This window comes from Hermetia illucens, chromosome 1 (assembly GCF_905115235.1).
Source record: "Hermetia illucens chromosome 1, iHerIll2.2.curated.20191125, whole genome shotgun sequence".
NCBI classification, from domain to species: Eukaryota; Metazoa; Arthropoda; class Insecta; order Diptera; family Stratiomyidae; genus Hermetia; species Hermetia illucens.
The window spans coordinates 178,749,444-178,774,587 of record NC_051849.1 but is presented as its reverse complement, the minus strand read 5'-3'; the positions used below and the strand labels follow the sequence as shown (position 1 = coordinate 178,774,587).

The window sequence follows — 25,144 nt, the reverse complement described above, 5'->3', positions numbered from 1 at the left end:
TTTGGGGAGTGAAAAGGCCGGCAGTTGCATATAAATTGCAGCGTGGTCTCGTTTTTTTCCTCACATGAGCTACGTATAGCCGATATTACTACGATATCAATTTTTTCCATGTGGTAGTTTAAAACGCCGCTCTATAGGCTCCTGGGCTCTTTCACTTGGGTTTTCTCCTGCAGGTAGTAATTTAAATTTCTCTGTTCGGTTCCGTGATTCCGTTCCTTGCAATTTCATTCTTGATAGCTTCAGTGTACTGACGAACTGTTTGGGCTGTGGTCTACTCGATACTTTTTGGTTAAGTAAAAGATTGATTTGATAGTTTACAAATACGTATTTTCCTCATGATTTGTGTTTTTAAAGCTATTTCTGTAAATATCATATTCTAATTGTGTTTTTTCTACTTTTTTCTAAAAGTTTCACCAAGGTTTTTCGAAATGTAAAGGCTTTCGTATGGGTCTAGTTTGCTGGCATCGTTAGTTTCCTTCAATATATCAGCGTTACCCAACGATAAATCGTGTCTTTGCTCTACTACATGTTTGGCAACCGCGGACTTAATGTGGGGATTGCCACCCTTTCCTGTAGATTCGGCCTTCTTTATGAGTTCTAGCACCCAGGTGTCGACTAGTTTTGTCTGCCCTGCATAATCATGCCGCAATCTAGGCAGGGAACCTTGTGTATGCCGCTTTTTTCGAGACACTGTTTTTTATCCTTAAGTATCGTTTATTGGTTGATGTAACCCAGAATACACGTTTATGTAGTTGTCCTTTGACGTTCTGCGTCAGCCTATCTGTGTTTGGCTCCTGGAGGAATATCGAAAGTGGTTGTCTTGAGGCCTGGTGTATTTTCTTTTGGGTCCGATTAACCAAGATGTCCCTGTTGTACTCGTTTTTCGTGGCTGTGTGTGAAACGGTTATAACGATTGACACTAAGCTTGGTGAATTTAAGCGGAGGGCCCATATATGCAAAAGGGTGGTGTACATTTTGTTTTTACTAAATATAGCCATATAGGGTATAAAATGAAAGGTGTTAGTTAGTGCCGGTCTTCTATTGGATAGGTGGGGAGTGTGGGTGGTCGAAAGTGATCATTTCTTTCACGAATCCATTCTCAGAAACTCTCAGAAACAACAGCTCTCCCATTTTAAAAATCTGAAAAGGATTAAGAGGCTGCCGCTTATGGTGCCTAGTCTCCGAGATACCCTCTATACCGATATCTGTTCAAATAAAATTAATAATAGTGTAATATTATAATTTAAATTTAGTAATTGACTGCAAAACCCCCTTTAAGTTCATCCTAGGATAACAAAATTGTACACCAATGTAGGCTACAAGTTTGGGGGAAATCTCATTATTACTAGCAAAGTTATAATAGGTTAAAGTTGTCACTTATGTGCAAATTCAAGACTTTGAATGTCAGTATCACGCGAAAGTCGATACTCTACATAATATATGCATATATACATGCTAGGTACTAATGGGACAGTCCACTCAAATATTTTTATAAAAAAATACACAAAACCGGAGTGTAATTACGCTGTATTTATAGCGATTAAATTATTTGAAATAATAAAAGCTTACTTTTTCTATTCGTTAGTGTTAATTTATTGGTCATGCAAATACCAATATTTCGGGAACCACTTGTTCCCTTCATCAGTGCTAACAAGTGGTTCTCGAAATATCGATATTTGCAAGAACAATAAATTAATACTAGCGAATAGAAAAAGCCAGTTTTTATTATTTCAAATTTCACACCAAACTTTTCATATCTGAAGCGTCCAGCTTTCGTTTTCCCAACTTGTTTCTTTTCTCCTGGCTGAGCGGTATTGTAGAGATCCTGTGGATCATAAAGTCGTATGCTGCAAATTTGTGGTGGAAATCGAGGTTTGACGTGTGCGTGATTGTTCGTTTCCTGTAAATGTTGAATTTCAAGTTCCCTCTTCTCGTTTTTTTTTTTTCAAATTCAGGAAAGGTATCTCCCTTCCTTTTCGATATCCATGGTGAATTTGATGTTTCTGTGCGCCTGGTTGACTTTCTCAAGGATCGTTCCAGTTTCTTTTGATGATTGCTAAGTACATCGTCCACATATTTGATCGAGAAACTCGGGAGTGTGCCAGCCTTCTCGAGTTCATTCTCCAGATTCTCCATAAATTCCTCGCAGCGGTGAGCGGTGGTTGCCCATTGTTGTCCCGAAGGATGTTTTATAAACTCATTACTGAATGTGCAATATGACCCACTCATGTATATTAAGTCTAGTTTCCTATACAGTTTGGCCTTCTTCCTCCATTCGGGTGAGTTTCCGAGTGTCATGATTCATTCTTCTAATAAGTATAGGGTTTCCTCCGTCGGCACGCTTGGTAACAGTGCTTTTACGTCGAAGGATACTAGTATTTCATCATTGCCGGTGGACGCTGAGCGTCCAACGTCGCCCGAATCTCGGCCACGCTGGCTGTTAAAGCGGCTATCTCGCGCTTTGTCGCTCACCTCATCCGACGCATCAAAGCGCCAGCACCCACTCGACACTCGTCCACACCTGCCTGTTCGCCCAAAGAACTGGACACTTGCACGCACGTTCTGGTCAGGACGGATGCCGTCCGGAAGCCGCTGCAGCCTCCATATGAGGGCCCGTACCGCGTTCTCGAGCGTGGAGAACATTTCGTCCAGCTCGAGATCGGTGGACACAAAAAGGCGGTCTCTTTGTCCAGACTGAAACCCGTGTGCACCCCGAAGCAGCGTCGTGTCCGCTTTGTGGATTAACGGTGAACGAAGTTCCGGGATCAGTGGCCGAAACCCCCTAGGTTTCATCTGGGGGCGGAGTGATGTGGCGCGGCAGGATCCGCAGCATTCGAAATTTATTTCGAATGTTGCGAATGCGGAGGAGATTGTCGCTCAGCAGACGCACCAACCCCGACTCTGTGAGACCCGATCTCTTGTCGAAGACCGGATCGCTTGGGAGTCTTGGGTCCACCCCGTATAACTTCACTGTGGTTAGGAAATTCTAATTTCGAATGCTTCGTTAATGATGGGCTTGTATTCTGCCAGAGCATTTCCCACTCTTTTTACGGAGTCTGGGAGAGGATATTTCTTGGTGATATCAAACTTACTTTCTTTTATTTTTTTTTCATATTAAGTCGTCATACGCTTTTTTTTCCATTGTGTCTGCTGTGTTTTCTTTGTCTGCTGGCAAGTGGAAAACGGGTTTTTCTTTCAACTCCTAAGAGGTTTTCTAGTGATTTGATGATTCCTTTTCCTTGTGGCCATTCGTTTTGCGGGGGCTGGCAGTCGTCGAATTTCTTTTCGAATGCCGTTTCCACAAAGAAGGTATCGTAATGGCCACTAAGGCGAGAGATAAATATACACCACAAGATGAAAAAGCTGGTACGTATCGTATTGCGACGAATTACCAGTGGTATAATACTATATCAAACGGAGAACTTGGTCAGCGCACAGGCCTGCCACCCATACGCGATACGATCGGAAGACGGAAGTGGCAATGGATAAGTCATACATTAAGGAGGGTCGAAAATTGCATTGTTTCTAAGATGGCTGACGAGTGCGTCGCCCCAGCGGCACTTGGCGTAGGAGTACATGCATCTCAGGAAGTCCTCGCGGGAGCTGAAACGCGTATCAGTGGACTATGTAAGATGGCGCGTAGGTGGTATACCCGATCAAGGACTGGTCACCAAAGAAGTGGCCAAAAAAGGCTTCGTAATTTCTTTGTTCGATAAGTTAGAGGTGATGGCTACATTTTTTTAAATTCAGCTTTGGTGTTGATTTTTTTTTTAATTCACCTCAGTGAGCATTGTGAATATTGATATTATCGTGGTCATTACTTGCCTTTGTATGTAACAAAAATAGGACAGTTTAAGTACAGTTGAAGTTGTTGGATATACCGGGTAGCGTCTTGTACGAAAGCTTCGTTTGGTTCCACTGGTTAGTCATCCATCATTGACTGACTCACTTGCGGATGTTAATGGTGAATCCGGCAAGGTTTCTCCATTCTGATTAATTCCTCTAAAGTATCAGGTGATGTGCCCTGAGTTGAAATCGACACGGAAGGTGAGGTAGTTGCTATGTTTGAATTCGCCTTTACTATTGCCGCAGCCGCGGAAAAGACAAGCGGGTTCTCGATGGCAGCGAAAAGAAAAGTCAAGTCTTAATTCTTTTCGGCTGCATTGAGAACTTCACTCAAATTTTGGAAGGCATTGGTAAAAAGAGTAGTAGTGGCATGTGCGCCAGAAACTCCTTGTTTGCTAAAGTTTGTAGCATCTGTCATGTCTTGTCACTTTGCTTATTTTTTAAGGTTTTGTGTGAAACAAAACCTTATTAGAATGGTGACGGTGTCTGTCTGTCCGTCTGTCCGTCTGTCTGTCTGTCTGTCTGTCTGTCTGTCTGTCTGTCTGTCTGTCTGTCTGTCTGTCTGTCTGTCACACCCAATTTATTCGGAAACGGCTAGACCGATTGTCACGAAAATTGGTGAGAGTATGTAATCTGGTGATCCCTTTACATGCAGTAAGTGGCGCCATCTTGCGTTAAGTTTAAGGGGGGGCTCTCCGTACATGTGAATGGAGGGTGCAAATTTTTTTTTCACAGAATGTAGCCAAGTAGGGTATCAAATGAAAGGTCTCAATTAGTACTTTTCGAATCTGGTTCAATATTTGATATTAGATGAAACATAGGGGAGTAAGGGTTGAAAATATGACCCCCAAAAAGTGTAACAGGTCTCGTTCTCAGAACCTATCCAACCGAAAAATCTGGAAAAAATCACAGTGGTGCATCTCTACGAAATCTAGGCCTCAAAATATATCCGGTTCCGATATCTGCACAAATAAAGTTAATAATAGTATATTTCCACATTTTAGAAATTTACCCGGCACCCCCCCTTATGTTCATCCCAGAAATACAAAATTTGGCATGAGTGTAACGAAGAATATAATGCACAGTTTGGTCAAGTTTGAAGAAAATCCAACTATTATTAACAAAGTTATTGGGGGTGAAACTTTACAATTTTTTGTGAATTTCGTGCACTCTACAACCCGCATGACGTCATCATCACATATCAATTCGTCAATACCACAACGAAATGAATTCTTATGAATTGGGTCGCAGACAATTATTTTGTTTTAGTTTTTTAGTTATTTGTCAACCAGACATGTGTATATGTAGGTATATAATATATGCGTGCTAATGAACTTTGCGGCTAGTGCCTAATTCAGATAGATATAAGACGTAAATCGGAAATATGGGTACGATAAATTTAGATACATGCATATATGTGTACAGCAGGTAATAGGCAGTTTGTTTGTTTAGGGTGAGCATGATATCTATGGCTCTAATATGTACGTATGTCTCGTAGTTTGGAAAAATATGAAGGATTATGTTGGATTTGTAGCTATATACGGACAGAGAAATGTGCGTCTCTTACATAAGATGAACACAAAACCTTTATACCCGAAGCGCGAGCTTCCGGTATTCCGACTTGTTTAATTTTCAGCTTGCCTTCTGGCAACCATGCCTCATATGCCGGACATCCTGCGGTATGTTCCATTTGACTGAAGATAGCGTTTTGTATATTTAACGCAACTAGATACGATCAAGCAATTCTTGGAAATAAATTTCTGACAGTTAAACGTTGCACTTCATCACTACTTCTGGTGAGGGTATACTTCACTCTGAAAGCCTCGTTGACATTCTGGCTACGCTTGAAAGTGGCAATGAGCAACTCCGATTAGGACTTCATTGAACCTTGTGGGGAGCCTAGTCCTTCTTTGTACCAAAATCAGCGACCGAACACAATTTTATTTGAGTTGTTTTATGGTAGGCTACGAAAGGATTTCCTTAGGATTCGTCTCTTTGTGGAAACCTCTGATAATGAACAATTAAGTACTTAAGGTTGGTGGGCTCTGTTGAAGTGTATTATCCTTTATCTCTGATAAAAAGGAACATTTTAACATGGTTTTTAACGGGGTTAGCCTCCATATTCCTCAAAGACGCTTATCTTATATCCTTCAAAGATGCTTTTAGGCCTTTCCCTTTAAGGGTTTTCAGAAATGATGGAACATTTAGATTGTATTCAAGGATTACTGGAATTTTTACTTTTTTTGTTGACCGTTGGGTAAACTTAGAAGGAACGGGTTTTCTTCCTGGAGTAGATACTTCTCTTGGAAGAAAATCCGTAATTTTAGTATTACTCAATTCTTTTTCATTTTTATTTTCGTATAACTTCGTCGTCAGAACATATATGGTGATTTCTTTGCTTGTTTATTCCGGGGATCTATGTTGATATCGGTGGTAGAAGTTAGTTGGACTAGTGTTTCTGGCTTGGATGGAGGCTATGTCAGGGCAAGTAGTTGGCCGCACGTATTATAGAAGGTATTGCTACCTAGAGCTTGACTTCTAGACATTTCAAAAATTCACTGATCGGTCTAATCAGCCTCGTTATTTGCACCCGCTGGGCTTTATTCTCTTTATGGGAGATTGTAGTCCCCGCTATTACTGGGTTGGGATGTATAGTCAACTTCAACAATATATGAGTGAATCTCTACGACATTATCGATGATGGAAATTTCTCTTTTGTCGCTTGTTTTCAGCCGCAAAATGAATGACTCATTGCCTAAATAAATAATAAGTGCATATAATAAAGGTTATTATAGAACACAGAAGTACTTTGTTTCCATTGGTAAACAGAATCTAGATATATATGCTTAAACATTTCTGGTACCCCGTCTGTCTCGGATGGTTGAGTATCAGCGAAATTTCCAGGAAAGGCTGTCGTTGACATTTAAACAGCTTTTAGGGTCAATTATAAATAGGGCCTGGATTTTCTTCCCAAGAGCTCCAGTTCAAGTAAATCCTTATTAAGAGATGGAATACTTGAAATGGGGAGGGCATTGATTGAGACGTTTGGAGGAGATCAAAGACTTGATTCATATATACGGGTCATTGAAGAAGAAATTATGAAGAAAAGCTGAAATGCCGATGTATACTAACTGTTTCTTGGCAGAAGTTTAGGGTAGTATGGATCTTTATCCTAGAAATGGCATATGTTGCCAGGAAGGTGATCCCGTTCGAAATAGGAGGCTAGCTTTTAACAAAATCTTTCGTGAAGGGATATTAAAGGAAATTAAGTCATCTGGCAAGTAGGACGAAAGTAAAATATATGATCTAGAGACGAAGAAGTGCTTAACAGGCTAAACATCACAATGTTTGATTACGCTTTGAACAAGCAGACCAGCTTGCATATTTAAGAGCCTGGCTTTCGAGAGGTGTTAACGAAAAATACGGGGTACCACGATGAACCGGGACAGCTGCGCATGCGCCCTGATTACTCTTTACGGAGAATGAGACCCCCACACAGTCTAATTAATTTCAATGAAAACTGGATTTAATTTTGTTATCATCACACTTAGTGCTGTGCAATTGACTTGTTGCAGAAATGGGACGAGCACAATGAAGGATACAAACAGCCGGGATTTAGCCCAGGTCTCCGGCTTAACCAATTCCCCAAACTTTCTATTTTCCTTTAAAAAAAATCGTCACTAAACGTGTTGCAAGCCTCAAACCCTTAAGAGCATTTTTTTCAAATTTAATTATAAATAATATTTGCATAAAAATTAGTATTTTAACCGTATATTTCATAATTACTCGTTAAGGTAATGTGGTTTTCAAACCACAATGTTGTTTCTAGATTTTTTTAATATTAGATTAATGCAGTTGAATATTCTTGGGAAATACTCGTGCTAACTCGACCTTGATATTCTGCGTTTCCATTAGATAATTAGATTCAATAAATAAAAGTGAATTATGCCTTGTTTGTTAGTCTTTTTTTTGCTTTCTTTCTGCTCGTCACACTAACGAGTTTTCAATTATAAAAGCACGTGGTATACTCGTGTTCTCAATCGTTTTTGGCAATAGCGTCACTAAATGTCACCAAAACCACTATACAAATCACCATCATGTGAATGGTTGTTTTTATAAACTAGAACTCAAATAGCATATTCCAGACACACTAATCCTGTGCTGGCATGGAAAATTCCGGGCATTTTTAATAACCACGCATAGCAAGTTCTTCCCGTGCTTTAACTTTGATTCTGTTTAAAACTTGTTTGCATTTAGTAGTTGACTTTTAAGCAGTATAAGATTTTGGTTTTTCCCTAATCGATTAAGGCATTTGCATAAATGTTTGAAATTGACAATTCTAAGTTAATACAATAACAATTGCGGCCTATATTTGTCATTTTAGTAAACAAATGGATGGCTATTACCATATGTTGGTAATTTTCAATGAATGTACATTTGCAACTAAAATATTCAATTGATGGCACAGTAGTAGGTTTTGTATAAAACAAAACCCTATTAAAATCGGTTACTGTCCGTCTGTCTGCCTTTTATTTTTGAGGATGTGGAAATCTTGAAAAAACACTGGTCTGAATACGTCAGGGTATGGGGTTTTCAATCACTGAAACCACCAAAAGGTATTACAAAACCAAGCGAAGCAGTTCATTCTAACGTCTTCACTACGCGGTGTACGTAACCCCACTTTTGTCCTCTCCTCTGTCGTTTGAATTTCACTATGGATAGGTGGGATCATAGAGTTGATCGCATCCCAATCTTCTTGGCGTGCTACCATTCTCGGCACCCGATCTTCTGGTACCAGCACCAATATAGAAACTCTTCTTAGTTCCTCCTTTCTTCCGCAAACCTTGGACAGTGGAAAAATACATGCTCAAGGTTGTCAAGGCAGTTTGGACATCCGGACGAAGCGTCCTCCATGCTCCGTGCGAAATTGGATAAGATTATAGTTTACCTCACCGTGTCTTCTCTCAAACCACTCATTGATGGCAGGGATGAGCCTGTGAGTCCACTTCTTTCCTGAGCGTCCCCAACCCTGTTGTTATCGATTTACTGAAATCTTCCTTTCAGCGTTCTTCGTCTGCAATAAGGGAGAGATTGGCTTGACATTGTATATGTCTTTCGTTTTATCTGCCGAGATGTCAATCGGTATCATTCCCGAGATGACGAACTCTGCATCGTTTGAGACAGTACTGAAGGTAGAGCACATCCTTAGGACTATACTCCTGTAGACTATAGCCTGCAGTTTATCAGCATCAACTAACATCCCTAACGCTTCTCTCCAAACAGGGGTCGCATAGAGCATGATCGAGCTTCCAACCTCGCTATAAGCAACCTAGGGTTACACCGTGGCCTTTCCACGTTCGACATCATTCTTGCAAGGGCCACATTTATAGTGGATTCTTTGTCGCAAACATATTGCACATGTTGCTTATAACTGAGCTTCTCGTCTATCATCACTCCGAAGTATTAGATGGCTGACTTGAAAATGATGATATGATTTCCAATTTGAATGCAGTCATAATTTCTTTTGCGGCGCTTGGTGATGAGAATCGCTCTCGCTTTCTCTTTCGCAAGTATCAGATTAGAACTCTGTAGCCAACCTTTAACAGCGCTGATTGCTTCACCTGACTATAACTCAGCATCTTGAAGATCCTTTGCGACTATAACCAGTGCTACTTCGTCGCCGTAGCCCACCACTGTCGCTTTCTTCGGAAGGGGAAATTTAAGTATATCGCTGTACATCATGTTCCATAGTACTGGGCCCAATGTAGAGCCCTATGTCACACCCGCGAGGACAACGTACTGCTGGGCCCCCTCATTGGCGTCATACCAAAGCCTCCCTTCTGCGACAATAGCTGCGAGATCGATAATAACTGCGAGATACTAATAATTTTTCTGCCAATTGCATCTTTCGCCAAGCCAATAACCAATTTGATCGCCTTACAGAATCTTGGCTCTCGAACATATCCTCTCGGACATGCACGCTTCGAACAACTCAGCTAGCACGTCCAGTCTGAATTTCGCGGCGAGCCTAAGGACTTTATACGCTACTCCGTTCAGGCCCTGGACCCTGGGCAGCAACTCGGCTCTAGTGGTTGATGGTATTACAGTTACGTTAGGAGGTCCTCTTGCTGAAGGAATAACCCTTGGATGATTTATAACAAGAGAATAGGGTACGTGATCTGCGGGAATAAACGGCCTGTGAATCGTCCCATCCCGCTCCCCCACGGGGTTTATGTCCGTTGCTGCATAGGGCTTGGATGGCGACCTTGAGGATTTTGAAGTTTTCCTTATAGGTGTGTTTTTTTGCCCCTGATTGATTTTACCTAGCGCCCATTCAGCCGTTCTTTTAGCTCGACTGATCGAAGGCTGGCCAGTTCAAAATTCCACCAGTAGTTTCGTCTTTTACTGGACCCGTCACATTTTTGGTGATACATTGAATCACATGGGCAGCTCTTTTCGTCAAGGCGCCTATTTTATTAGGATAGTCTAACCATACCTCTATGAAGGACTGCTCATTAAAGCTTTTTCAGACCAATCATTCTCGATTTCAGGCATGCTGGTTCTCTACTCTGTGGTTCACACAAAGCTCAAGCCTGGTGATGGCTGTAGGCTTAGCGTTCGAACCAGGTCATACCACGCGCCAGTTCACTTATTTTCGACGGCACATAACCACTGCCTGACTCGCAGTACATTGTATGGCTTGTCGACCGCAAGCCCATATCGCCGTCCCACTAGTCAAATCTGTGATTCACACGTCACCGTAATGGTTTCTACGGTTCACTTATGATGGCAATTTTCATCTCAGATTCGTAAGTGGCCTGCTCAAGTAAGTTATGACCGACCCGGCAATGATTGAGGTTTATTTGAATAAGCCTGATTTTCTCATTGCAGTCAGCGCCTTTCTAAATTCTGGTCATATAATACTTCCGATAATATATGTCCCTCCGTCAGTTCGAACAATAAGCCCTTGGTATCCCTATTGGCATCGATCGGATTGATCAATGTCGCTGGTGCATGCCTTTGCGAAGTGCTCAAATATGAGGCATTAAACTACCTCGTTCGTGAGATCTGTTCTCTTAAACGGCAAACTACCCATCCAATCCGAACTGTCCCGGCTGCCAACAACTTCTGCGCTGCCTCCACTGGTACTCGTATTGTGCCAGTTTGAGTAACGCCATAGGCTTTTCGTAAACTCACAATGGTATGTCTGTCCGTTTGTCTGGGGGATCTCCATACATGCAAAAGGGAACCGAATCGAATGTAGTAACGTGGGGTATCAAATGAAAGGTCTCGATTAGTACTTTTCAAAGTTGGTTTTAGTTTTGACATTTAATACACAAGGGGGGCTGAAAAGTGGTCATTTCTTTTACAGGCTTATTCTCAGGATATATTCCCAACCGGAAAATCTGAAAAACTCACGAAGCTGCCACAATGTGCATGCATCTTACCAAGTTTGGTGGAAATTCAACTATTATTAACAAAGTTTAATAGGTCAAAGTTGTCGTTTTTGTATAAATTCTAAGACCTTGGATGTTAGTATCACACCGAAAGTGAGTATTCTGACGTGCTAGGTACAAGTGGAAAAAATGTGAACTCAAATATTTTTGTATATCTTAAGAAAATATTGGGAATAGTGGGGGCTCTGCTCATTTGATTTTATTTTCATGACTAATGATGATGTCTTTCACAACCTTTTCAACTGAGGAAAACGTCTCCATGATTCATAATTTCCCGCAAATTTGTTTTATTTTCATGAATGGTAATCCAAAGTAACCATCTATATGACAACGTGTAAGAATTCCTCACAACCTATAACACCTTGGTAAGGGGTCTGTCACTCGATCTCATCACTCTAGGTCTGAATCTCTGTCATCGTGAATACATATTCGTGTTTATCTTTGTGCTTGTCTCATTGTTCTAGTCTTATCATTTGCATACCATTAATTATGATGATATCAGAGCACACTTTCATTGAAAATAAAATAAAAAAGAACGATAAGAACAAAGAACTTGTGTGGAAACGTCATACTTCCCAAATGAATGAAACTTTCTGTATCTAATCTCGAAGTGAAACAATTTCTTAGTACCAGATTACATTTAGGAAGTTATTTTGATCTCCTCAACTTCAGTTGAATTATATTGTAAGCTCCATACTCAAAACTAGTGGCATATTTTTACGGTGCTAATGTGGGAAACCTATTTTATTTTCGATTTTGAATCCGTCATGCAAATCATGATCATATGGTCCTTCGGGATGCCGTTGACAAGAGATCTGTTTCCAGTAGTTGTCGTATTTTATAAAAGGGTAGATGATTCGACCCCATATTTACATAACTTGGTACTGAACCAGACTAATTACAGACGGCTTCACTTAAAGAATTCGTTGCCTGCACAGAAATAAAGTACAAAATCGTAGCAAATCGACGTTTGTCTCTCCGAGTGTGTCTTCCTCCAATCAAACCTAGAAAACTCTGGTCCGCTGCTGTTCCGCTAATGGTTGAGCGTTAAACGTCAGAAAATGTCACTCCATATGCCACCCGCTCAAATCCTCGCGCACTTCCTTTTCCTAATTTCTTGACGGGTAGTCATAACTTTAAAAAAAAAAAAGCTTCACTTCCGCTCCCACGGCCATCAATCGAGCTGTGAAATTGTCGGGCTTAAGGCTTGATTCCTCTTTTGATTTTGACTCCATCCAACCCTCCTTAACTTGTTTTTCAATACCCTAGTGAGAAGTATCTTCGAGTACTGCTCCGTGATCTGGTCACCCTCCTGTACCTGTGATTGTCTTGGCTTTGAAAAGGTGCAACATAAATTTGCCCGTTTCCTCTTCTGGAGAACTTTCCTCTCTCCCGCATCTGCATGGCTTAGTGGTTGGATCGCTAAGGGACGTTCCAGATTTAACTTTTATTGTTAGTAGAGTTCATATCGTATTCATATCGGGCTCAAAAAGGGGAGGGGTGTCCAGTTTGTGACCTCCTTTTGGTACGTGATCGACAATTTCGACAGCATCATAGATAAAGACATTTTTTGCGGGGTTCTATTGCTCACCGATATTTCCAGGTGGGATGTTTGAAGTTTGCGTAATGAGGAAGCATTTCTACCGCTGAATGACAATTGAGTCGCTGCTGAATTTGGGAGTCGACGCTTTGTTCTGCTAAGGAAGGCGACTATGAACCGGCCAATCTTAACAAATGAGAAAATCCGTTTTTAGGGAAGATTTAGGAGAAAACAACTTTGGTTCAAACTTCTTAAAATGCTTCTTGCTAAGAAGTGACTAACACTATATATCGAGAACTTAGCACCGAAAAGGTCCACCGACTGTTCGTTGTGGAAAATAACCTCAAAAGAGTAGCTATAATACAACTTATTGATCCATTAGCCCCTTACTGGATGTCTTGCAACTTTTTGAAAAATTTGTACTTTTTACCCTCATTTGAAGAAAAAACATAAAGGATAACTTCGCAATGCCAATTTAGCTTTTGAGAAAAACACGGAGTGATAAAATAAATAAATGTAGAATTAACGAGACCATTTGAAGGTCTAGAATATTACCAAATAATATTTATTGACTTAATCATAGCTTTGGATGGAGATTGGCACGAAGGTCTAGTGTTTAAAACTGATAGCTTTTTCCCTACGCTTGTTTACCTCTTTTACATAACTATTTGTTGAAAAGTTCGTAGCGAGGTAAAAGGATATCATCTCAGGCAAGGAGCTCCTATATCTCGCCTTGAATATAAATACAGCTGATATACCAAGTAGACATGATTTAATAACGATAATGTTTGCAGACTGAATCACAATTTTCAGCATACATTACAATAGGCGTCCCCCAACTTCAGCAGGTACCTTCGAAGAATTGAAAGCCGGGTTTTTTTCTGTAGAGTTAGAGCCAATAAGAAGAAATTATCACGTATCCTTTTTACTTCCAACATACCAGATAAACAGACAGATATTTTTACAAGCCCACTGTGGCTTTGAAGCTGGCTCGAGATGTGATGTCGTCTGTGCTGTGGTGATGGCGGACGTCAAAAATCTTTTCAATTTAGCCAGCTGGGAGGGAATAAAAAGTTCCTCGTAAGTTACTTCTCGGAAAGAACCCCAGCAGTACACCGTCACAGTAGGGGTACAATAGGGCTCAGTGTTGGGTCTTCTCCTGTGGAATATGATGTGCAATGGGATCCTTGTCCTTCTCGTGCCAAGGGGGGGGGGCCACGAGAATCAGTTTCACAGATGATCTATTCATGGATGTCGCTGCGAAACAACCCGAGGATATAGAAGTGTACGCTAAGGAAAGCTTTAACGTCATAAAAACGTGGCTAGAGATGGACCTTTGGACACAAAAGACGAGAGCGGTCTTGATTACCAACCGTACAAAAAGGAAGGGAAATAGTATTCGTGTTGGTTACATCATCACTTCAAAACCGGTTACCAAATACCTGGGGATTATGATTGACTTTAAGGTCAATTTCAAGGAACAAAATGTGAGAAAGCGGCAAATGTTAGGATACCTAATATTGAGGCGGTGCCAATGGGAGGAAGCTCTAGCGTGTGAAAACACTCGGAGGAGAGTAGACACGACGTACCACTTAGTGGCACTAAGCGTGGGCAGTGAAATGCTTCCGATGAACATTCCGGCAAGTGAGCCAGAATGAATCTACCAGAAAAGGATACAGCATACCGAAAGGCGGCAAGGTGGAAGTCCCTGGAAAAGTGGCAGCAACCGTGGTATGACTCGCAAAGGAGTCACTGGACTCACACTCTGGTTCCCCGTACTGAGGAGGGGATTCAGCGACGTCACGGCGATTCAGGTTGGATGATTCTCCCATTTGCCCTGAATGTGGATACATATCTGAGGATCCGCAATATGCCATGTTCTACTGTCCACGATTTTGCTCTGAAAGGAGGATCCTTGAGGGCTTTCTGAAAATAGGCATAAGCCCGTAGAACATCGGTGGGGAAATGATGAAATTGGAGGCAAACTGATGTACTGTGAACTCCGCAATTAAACGGATTCAGGCGCGAAGAACGGAAGTTTTGGTCGCTTTAAGCGCGAAGTAATGATTGTAATGATGGAAGAAGGAGAAAGTGGGGTTGGTTTTAGTGGGTGAGAACCCCTGCAACCTGGTGTGGCAGTGTCTTTCTAAGATTTGCACCTTCATAAAAAAAGGCGGACAGATAGTAAACCGATTTTAATAAAATTTTGTTTTACACAAATTCTTAGAAAGGGAGCCTGGTCTCTTCTAAGGTTATACGAACAAACAATCCCACAGAACGGAGACGTCCTATACCTTGGCATGCAGCTTGGAAAATGTGCTAAGCTCCCTGAATACAGAGAATGTCAAATGCACATAAAGATAAATAGTATATATCGGCTACTAGGGAAAAATACTCTTAACCCCAAACGACTTTTGTACAAAGTGACAATTAAATCCATACGGACCTACATATTTAGAGGTAGAGAGTTGCATTATTGTCAAACATTTAACTCGTGCGAATAGCACACAGGAAAATACTTACAGAAGTCATAGGAGTCCCTTGGTATATCAAAGTAGTCAACATCCGCATCCTTAGATAGGGATTTCTTTAGCCAAAATAAGCAAATCCTACAAATTTAAACTGCAGTCAACATACGTCTTAAGAGAAAACATTCTTTTGACTTGTGACCCCGTATAGGATGAATTGATAAGACCATGTGTATTACAAATTATTAAAAATATTCTTACCTTTATTATGGTATATGTTGGATGTCTACATTTGGAAGTTTCATTTCAGTGTTACAATGTTTAGATTGGAGTTTAAGTTGATATTTTTGATCGTTCGAAGCAAATTTCGAGTTAATTCACTGAATTAAGGGGGTCATCCCGTGTGTCGGATTCCCGGAATCGAATTTTTTTTGGCATCAATTGTATCTAGTGTATGGGTAAAGTAATTTTTTGATATTCGGAGTGGTTCGGAAACTATAGTGTTAAACACGTGATAAGTCACTTGCCACTTGCCTGGCCAGGATTCGCTGCGGACAGGAAAAAAAGATGCTTTACACATCATAAATGAGAGCAACATCCTTTATGGATTTAGCATCCATAATTCAGTGTGAGCTAAGTCGGTACCAACTGGCTTATGATCGTTTTATTCCAAATTTTTTAGTGTTCAAAACTTCAAAGCATTTTTGCCACTACTCACGTTTCCAAGGTCGATGCCTCTCATAGCTCCAAAATTACTACGACATGGCAATAATAAATTCGCCAATTTTTTTCCGTAAAAATCGCATTTTTCACTTCAAAGTGTTTTCAAAAACTGAAAAATCGAAATTTTGAAAAACGCTCCCACCTGGGGAACGCAATCACCAATTGAAAGAACTTTGATTTTTTGATTTCAGAAAATCCAGCACTGAGTTGTGAGGGGCATCGCAATTCCACTTTTTTCGGAGACGCTTCCGAATGATTGCTCGATTGCTTGACGATTCCGTAGCCTACATAACGACGAAATCTATGAACGATACCATGGCCGTCTGGTCGTGGATAAAAGCCGGCTCAACAGGTTGTGGTGGGCGGGTCACCTAATCCAGCCAGAAGGTCTATAAGGGCAATATCTATAGTAGAAGAAGAAAATCATTCAGACGCTGCCTGAGATGGAGCGATGGCGTAGGTCAGGACGCCAGACAGATTCTAGGGATATCGAAATGGTGGACTTCAGCGCAAAACCTTACTAAGGCTGGCCTAGATCGGACACCGGTTGTTGCGCCGTTGATGGTGATGATGATTGCATTATTTTTTAATATTTTTAATGAAAATTTTAATTTTTAATGTATTATTGGTTTCAATTGATATATTCCTACAATGTCGTGAAACAAAAAATCACAAAATTGTACCGTTTTTGCATGAATTAACGTTATCCCCTTTTAGGCCGCTTCTGTTTTCTCGTGTAGCACGGTCAGCGGGACCTTTTCCAGCTAGGTTTTTGGCGGTCTCACTGTCTTCCTTACGTAGGACTTCATGAGGTGCTATAATTGAGATAATTATACATACTACCACCATTAAAGGGTATAATAGTTCTTCAGGACACAGTGCACATTCTCTTGGTAATTAATATAATCAGAACACAAAGCAGCCGTGCCAGGACATACCAAATATCACAAATTACTATCTCTTTTCTCTTCTATTCAACGCATGACAAAAATGAGGCCCTAAAATCTGGCACAACAATTTTAATTTTTAATGACACTGTATCAACGAATTGGTGGAGAGAGGCCACAAGGAAGGGCTGAGAATGCATGGTTTATCAAATGATGGTAATAGTTGTGATAGCACACAGTTATCTAGTACACTTTCGGTTAAATCTTATGAAATCTCAACTATAGATAATATAAACGGTTCTTCGACCAAATATTGCCGCTACCTACGCATGGTGACCATGGGTATTTTATTGTTGAAACAATAGACAGAGCAAATTAAAGGCAATTTTTCCCCTCGTAAAAACGGAATAACCAATCAGATCAATCCTCCAGATTAGAAGTAGGATACTGAACCGCTATTCGGAATATAGCCTAAAGTAGCGGCAATGATTCCGGCAGCGGAAACTGGGCGATTCGAAAAAAAGGGAAGGCAAAATGAAAATCAAAAATTAACTGACCTAAAAGTTTTCAATGAAGACCGGACTCATACCAGGAGATGGCCTCACTCCAAACCCCTCACCCAGACCGCCTCACTTTAACACGCTTTTCGAACACTTCACTAGGAAGATGACCTCAACGGACATCAGAAACAGGCCATTTGTAGAATCCACATAATTGGCCATCATCATTATCAACGGCTCAATAATCGGTATCTGGTCTACGCCTGCATTAATAAGGAACTCCAGACACTCTGGTTTTAGGTCGAGGTCTACCAACTCAATGTTCCTAAAAGCTGTCTTGCGCCCTGGTCTACGAAATCGCTCCATCTCAGGCAGGGTCTGTCACGTCTTCTTTTTCTACCATAGATATTGCTTATACACTTGTTCATACACTTTTCCGACTTTTCCAGCTCACTAAAAATGACAATATCATGTGGTGCGGTTATTTTGGTCAAAGTAATCCCCCAGCTCACAACATTACACTTCCGTGGTGACCAAAACTCGGGAACCTAAACACCACATATCGCTCCACAATGATCGCAAGAGTGTTAACGTAGCCAGTGTACTCTACTTCCGTCAATCAGGCTCCCGACGTGTCCTTTGATGCGTTCGAGGATTAACTTTATCTTTGGGACAGCAGGAAGCACCAACACTCCTCCAATTTTCACACTCAGAAGGGTATCCATCTTCGTTCATTTCCTTCTTTACGAACAACCGAAAATGCTAACTTTGCAAAGACTACAAGGACCAATTCTGCGAGAAGACTGTGAAGATCGACGGCTTTACGCTGCTTGAGAGCGTTGATGACAAATAATTTCCTTTCTGTTCCTGTCTGCATCTTACGGTGGTTCCCGGTATCACCCACACTTTACCGGATGTTACACGATTCAGAATCGTGGTGAAGTGTTCCTTCTACTTTTTCACGTGATCATCTTCGGCGAAAGGTCGACCAATTAAGTCCCTCACAGAACCATTAAAAAGCTTCCGGCTACCTGCAAGCTCTTTTGCGATGTGGTATACGGTTGTAAAATCCGGAATAGCTTCTGTCTTGCCACGGTTATGGGATCATTGAGTACAACAAAACTATCAACACTTCAAGACCATTGATTTGTCTCCACGTTTCCGAAATGAACATTGTCTTGAGAAGTTTTTTTTGGGATGTATCACCTTTAGGAAGCTGCTCCTGAACTGCGTGTAGTGTCCCATAGAAAGCATTCTTCTCCACTATATCGGAATTTTCATGGGTGCATAGCATTGTACAATTGTGATGCTCCGTAACATGGACCGTAATCTCGCGGTGAAGATAGATAGCGCACCTTGCAACAGCGGATTCACATCCAATACCACTAGGCTTACACTTCTTCCTCAAGCTAAAGCAGGTGAGCATATCGAAGTTCCTCGATAAGTTTCCATTCCAGACACCAGTCATTATCCGTTTAATGATAATTGGAATGTTGAGAAATACACAAATAATGTACCATTAGTAAATATAAAGGACCAAGGGAGACATTCAAATAAAACGAAAATATAATAGCACACAAATGTGAATGATAGATGTAACCACCGCCACGACCAGCGTTTGCTAAGGTTTTGTTTGCAAAACAAAACCTTATTAAAATCGTTTCAATGTCTGTCTGTCTGTCACACGCACTATTCTCAGAAACGGCTATACCGATTGACACGAAATTTGGTGAGAAGGTGGGAACTGTGAACGCCCAGACATGCAGTGCGTTAAGATTAAGGGGGGTCCCCATACATGCAAAAGGGGGTGTAAAATTTTTTTATCAAATATAGCCATGTTGGGTATCAAATGAAAGGTCTCGATTAGAACTTTTCGAAGTCGGTCTTAGTTTTGAGATTTGCTCGATCGCCGTAATAAAGCTCGTATTTATCGGTCCGAATGACGTTCGAATGACTTCGCTAAACGGACACGAATTGAAGCCAAGGCTGTACATGTGTTTCTTGAAGAAACCTAAGGTTTATGACCTAAGTATAACAGATTAATGGCCAGTTACGGTTTTATTGCTAAAAATCGGACTTTCCTTTTTGAATGCGTTTTTCTCGAAACCGCATGTCGAAAATCGGCTGCCACCATAGCCCAAAATTTATCCAACGAAATTCTTTGAAATTTTTACGACTTATTCAGAACATATATCTACGTTCCGCAAACTAGATAAATGCGATTTATTGAGTATTTTTTTTTATTCGTTGAGGAAGCCTTGAAAAAACACAAAAATTCACAAAAAAAAGTTTAACACGGCAACAAAAAGTTAGCTTTTAATATTTTTTAATAATCTTAGTCCCTTAAGTCGTTGTTACACTATTTGTAATTATGTAAGCACTAAATCCTAAGAAGCTATTTTTCAAATTGAGTTTACTTGCCAATTCCTATACTGCTTAGTATTCCTATAGTATTTAGTATATTTTACTAAAACTAATTCCACTTTCCCTTCTTTCCAGCAATGACACAACTGGTCGAGTTTATCAGAAAGTGGTTCAAATTGTAGAAATACTTGTGCTGTTCATCAAGATATTCACCGAAATATTTATTTCAACAGTTAAACTTTTCCTCGGAGAAAAACAAAAAGATGTCAGTGGAGAGATAGTATTAGTAAGTACTGTTAATGCAACCCTTTCCAGAAGCTTTTCGAGTTGCATACTAAATTGTGCATCGTGAAAAGATTACAGGAACAGGTCATGGGATTGGAAGAGAACTTGCCTTGCAATATGCAGCCTTGGGTGCAACCGTCATATGTGTTGACATTAATGAAGCTGGAAATAAGGAAACTGTCAGGGAGGCCAACAGTCAAGGTGAAGGAGAAGCGTTTGGATATGTGTAAGTGAGATTAAATATTATTTGCTTAAGAATTTATTTCTTCAACATATATGAGAATCTTTGCTGAGTTTCTAAAAGCGGAAGCTGCCAACATCCCGGGGTAGATAGATCGTAGCCAAGCAGGAAGTCAAGTACAAGTAGTCGATAACCTTTCTAGCCCTGCTTACAAAACATTCAACCTCGTGTTGTCAATCTAGAAAATTGAACTTGCGAGATGTGGACGATCGAGTTTTCAGGAGAATCCTATACATAGTGAGGGTAGATGCTAGGTGGAGAATAAGGTTCAATAGTGAGTTGTATCTATTATACGACGAACTAGAAGTCATAAGCCAAATTAAGATCGGGAAGCTCTGTGTAGAGGTCATATAGAACATATGGACCGACTGCCTGGAGTGCCCCGAAAAAAACGCTGCTTGGTTTCCGAAATTGGAGGACGCGGGCGCCGGAAAGAGCAGCAGGATCATAGCGACGAATACTTCGAAAGATTAAGCACCGATGGAAGCATCACAGAAGAAGAAGTCGGCTAATAATTAAATGGCTAGCGTTAGTGTATCTGAATGATTTTGGGAAGAGCCTAATACGATAGAAGTCAGGAGTACAGATATAACTAATGGCTTCTAGGTTCCATCCTATTCGGGGTTGATACTGAAAACAGCTGAAAATAACTTTTCAACTTTCAACTATATGCATATTTGCTGAAGATGAGAAAGGTCTGTTTGTATGGATTTGGAAAGAGTCAATTGGAATTATCCACTTTGTGCTGGTAGGAAAATGGTGCGTGTTTCCGTATCTTCCTTAGTTTTTTTTGTACTGTGAAGTAGGTTCTTTTAGGTGATCATGATCTTAAATCTAGTTTTATGACGACTTTATTCTTCCTTTCGACTTTGATATAATTGTGGTTGAATTACTGAAATACGCAAGTGATACTTTTTTCAAGAATTAGCGGGAGTTACTAATAAAGTGGTTTTCGGTGAGAAGAAGAATGCTCCGAAAGCGTCTTCGACTCTTGGAAAGTCATTATGGGGACTCCCAAAGTACCTTCTTCCCTTGCAACCTGCTCCGCGGGAGTGTCATGCGCTATTTTGTATAGCAAACTTTGCGCATTAAAGTATAGTATGTTTTCCGTTTTCCACATGGTTCAGGCACCTCCGGATGGTTCAGGCACCTCCGGCAGCATGATGAATTGTCATTATTAAATCCATGAAGATATGATGATAGTCTTCACCTGCAATAAGAAAGTGCATTGAATTGTAGCTTACGTCACGCGGAATGCTTACTAGGTATTTTATGCATGCCTAATTTGATTAACGTCTTTTTTCTCAATCTCTCAGAATTGAAGGTATTATTGATGTTAACACGAAAAGCGCTGACATCGGTTTCACCAGGAATCACCATCTGATGGTCGCTTATATTCTTTTGCATGATGCGTCCGCCACTTGTGGAAGCGATAGAAAACTACCCTCCCCAAGTTCAACATCGAACGCTTATATGATCAAGTTGTCTCTCGACAACTGCACTGAGTAATCGTCGTTTTCATGCTGAGCCCGCCATTTCTCGCAGGGCTGGAGAGCTGTGGCCTCTCAAAGTTCAATATCGACCGCTTATATAATCCAGCTGTCGATCGACAGTGGTGATCGGACAGCAGATGCCCTGAGTAATCCACCTGAGAATATTGATGAGCTTTGGCCGCCATCAAAATTGCTTTCTTTTCCAGGTGCTACGTAGATCGTTGACCACGTCCCGAAGGGGCGTCATAAGATATTACTGACTGCGAAATCGGGGGAAGGGGAAGAAGATCGATGTACGGAAGGGATTGAACGCTTTATTGAATGCTGCGAGTGATGCAGCGCTTGACTTCCTAGCAAAATCCCGGGTAGTTCAACGTTATGTGCGCAGCGATAGTTGTTATTGCGTTTGTCAGGGAAGCGGAACATACCGCAGAGCGCAATGACTTTAGAAATGTATACCGCATCACGAAAGATGGTCCTTCGACGGACGTAAACGTTTGACGCCCTACCCAAGATGACGGGCAGCGGAAGAGGTGGAAGGGCACTTGGCAATGGATCTTAACCGTATCATATCTTCTGGATGAAATAACTATTCACCGAAACAGGCGAATACAGACTGTTCCTCCAATGCACTCAAACGGAGTCAAGCTGAACTTGACAGCCTCACCGTAATATTATTTACAACTGCACCTGCAGTTTCTGCAAAACTTCTATCCCTTCGTCGAACTGCTTTACTAAGGCGTTGCTGATATTCTCCTTCTCCACCTTGCAGGGGAAATTGTCAACCGTTTTGCCCGGAGACTTCTTCAGCTCCAGCATCATATCTCCTTTTTGGGAGCGTCTGATTCGGCTCCGTTTTCTCCAAGGTCCATCAGTTCAAAATAGGATTTGACCTTCCTGAGGATATCGGCATAAGTCATATCGCCATTTTTTGGAGACGATAATTAATTCAAGATGTAATCTTCTTTTATGTGTCGCATTTTTCTTTCCTCCTCCAACTTTGGTCCATGCTTCCCTGGTTCCTTTTAAGGGCTTTACCTCCCTTGGGTCGATTGGAGCCACCCTGCAGTTCCCACGATTTTCGTAACTTTGTTTGCCTTCCCCTTTGCCGGTGAGAGGCCTTTTTGCCTTTCCGCGTCCGGCAAGGATCCGTAAGAATCGCTCGCTCCCCCTCTACTCCTCTCTTCAAGCTTACCGCCTTTTCGATTTTGAGGGGGTGCCACCTGTGTGCTTGTGTGTTCGAGGCATTTTTTGTCCTTGGCACTATTGTACAGAACCCGAATGGCTCGAACCATGTTTTTGATGTTCTGGTGCATATTGTGCTTGTCCTTTATAAATTTGGACAACTCTATTATTTTTTCTCCGAGTAGGGCAAACGATGATTCGTCCGTATTCTGACACTGCTCCTCTGCTTGGTTTTTCCACTGGGCACTTCCGTATTTATTAACCTTCCGGGAGCTACCCTGATTTCCTTCCTTCATCAACGTTGATTTCACTATGGGCTAATGACTGACCAGTTTGTGGGGCATCTTCCCGTGTATTCTAAACAGGCGTTCGGGAGTGATGCATTCCTTTTAAATGTCTTCTTCTCGAGGCTACTTGTAGTATTCAATGCAATGGTGGCCAAGTAATCCACTATCGAGGCACTGCGGTCGAGGCATATCGACGGGCGGGAGCCTGCTTGCTCGTTCCCAAAAGCCGCCGGCATTGGGGCTCCGAGCCATTTTTGTCCACGGGTGGGTGTTTTTCTCCCATCTACCCGACCTGCGCATAAACATGCCCATACACGCACATCTCCAAATGCGGACATGTGCATATTCCTACGTATCCGCCGAGCATTCCTCTATCCGCGCGAAGGGACGCGTTGGATGGGAGATCTGGCAAGTCGGCACAGGTCCGTCTGCCGGTCTGTTCCTCCAGTCATTCGTCCGTCTGTCCGTCTCACACATGCAGTGAGTTACATTGTTTTATGTGGAAATTAAGGGGACCCTCCATACATGCAACAGGGGTGTGTGAATTTTTTTCACCAAATGTAGTCACGTGGGGTATTATATTAAAGGTTTTAATTAGTAGATGCCTGTTTTGCAAAATGGGGCGAGAACGGGGGTTGAGTAGCATTTAAACTTCTCTTTTCCTGGTGACCAACATTACCAAGAAAGTAAATTATGCTTTATTGTCTTTCAGCTGTGATGTCTCAAAACGTGAACAGGTCCTTGAGGTCGCTCGAAAAGTGCAAAAGGAAGTTGGCTCAGTTTCGGTGCTCATTAATAATGCAGGTATAATGCCAACGCACTCTCTAGAGCAACATACTCCCGAAGAGATCCGTAGGGTATTCGACATCAATGTTTTATCACATTTCTGGACATTGGAAGCATTTTTACCAGATATGCGAGAGAAAAATCGTGGTCATGTGGTGTCAATATCGTCTATTGCCGGCCATGTTGGTTTGTCCAATTTGGTCCCATATTGTGCCTCGAAATTCGCAGTTCGTGGATTGCTGGAAGCTTTACATGAAGAGTACAGAGAAAAAGGAATAACTTGTGTAAGTTTAGAAGTACATTCAACAATTTTCCTCATCATATATGTATATATAATATTTTTCAAAAACTATTCATCAAAAATGTAATTTCAGATCAAAACAACATGTGTCAGCCCCTACATGGTAAACACAGGGCTTTGTAAGAAGCCCAAAGTGAAATTCCCAGGTATCCTAGGATTACAAGATCCTAAAGATGTTGCATCGGCCATAATCGAAGCTCAACGCAAAGATCTTAAAGATATAACGATTCCATTAGGTTTATATCAGTTTGGATCCTTCTGCCGCCTGTTTCCTGTGAAGTGCCAACTTCTGATTAAGGATTACATCGATAGCGGGGTGGAGTCGGACTTATAGACGTATAAGCATATAAAGATCTCGTTTTTGAAGAAATTCGTACAATTTTTGTCTAGGGTGCCAATTTTTTCTAGGAACCCAATGGATTCATTAGAAAGTGGTGTAGACATTTTAGTGGCCTAAGTGTGAAACATTACAGAGGAATTTTACATAGAAATTATACAACTTATTTGTAATAAGAATATAGACTTATTTGAACTATCGGTTGGTTTAATTCGAACATGCTTAGCTGAAACAATTTCGATCTTTTCAAACAATTCTCTGGCAAATTCAATAAATATTATGTACCACATGTAAAATGGGAGAGCAGTAAATGAACATCATATTCCGTCAGTTGCAGAAAAGGGACTCAAATAATTTAGTCAATTTGTATTCTGAACTTTGTCTATTTTGGCAGCATTTGATTTGAATGAAGAAATTTATTCATTAACAAAAAAAAATCTTTGT

General features: G+C 41.1%; 1 protein-coding gene across 1 annotated transcript in view; it reads left to right on the top strand.

Moving 5' to 3' along the window:
• The window catches only part of LOC119661700 (17-beta-hydroxysteroid dehydrogenase 13), a 38,294-nt gene extending 13,396 nt beyond the window's left edge, over positions 1-24,898 (top strand). Inside the window, exons 2-5 of the mRNA XM_038071147.1 lie at positions 19,921-20,071; positions 20,142-20,296; positions 23,989-24,346; positions 24,437-24,898. Of these exons, the coding sequence (XP_037927075.1) occupies positions 19,921-20,071; positions 20,142-20,296; positions 23,989-24,346; positions 24,437-24,697 (925 nt within the window). The 3' untranslated portion in view covers positions 24,698-24,898. The remainder of the gene's footprint in view (positions 1-19,920; positions 20,072-20,141; positions 20,297-23,988; positions 24,347-24,436) is intronic.
• The last annotated feature ends 246 nt before the right edge of the window (positions 24,899-25,144 follow it).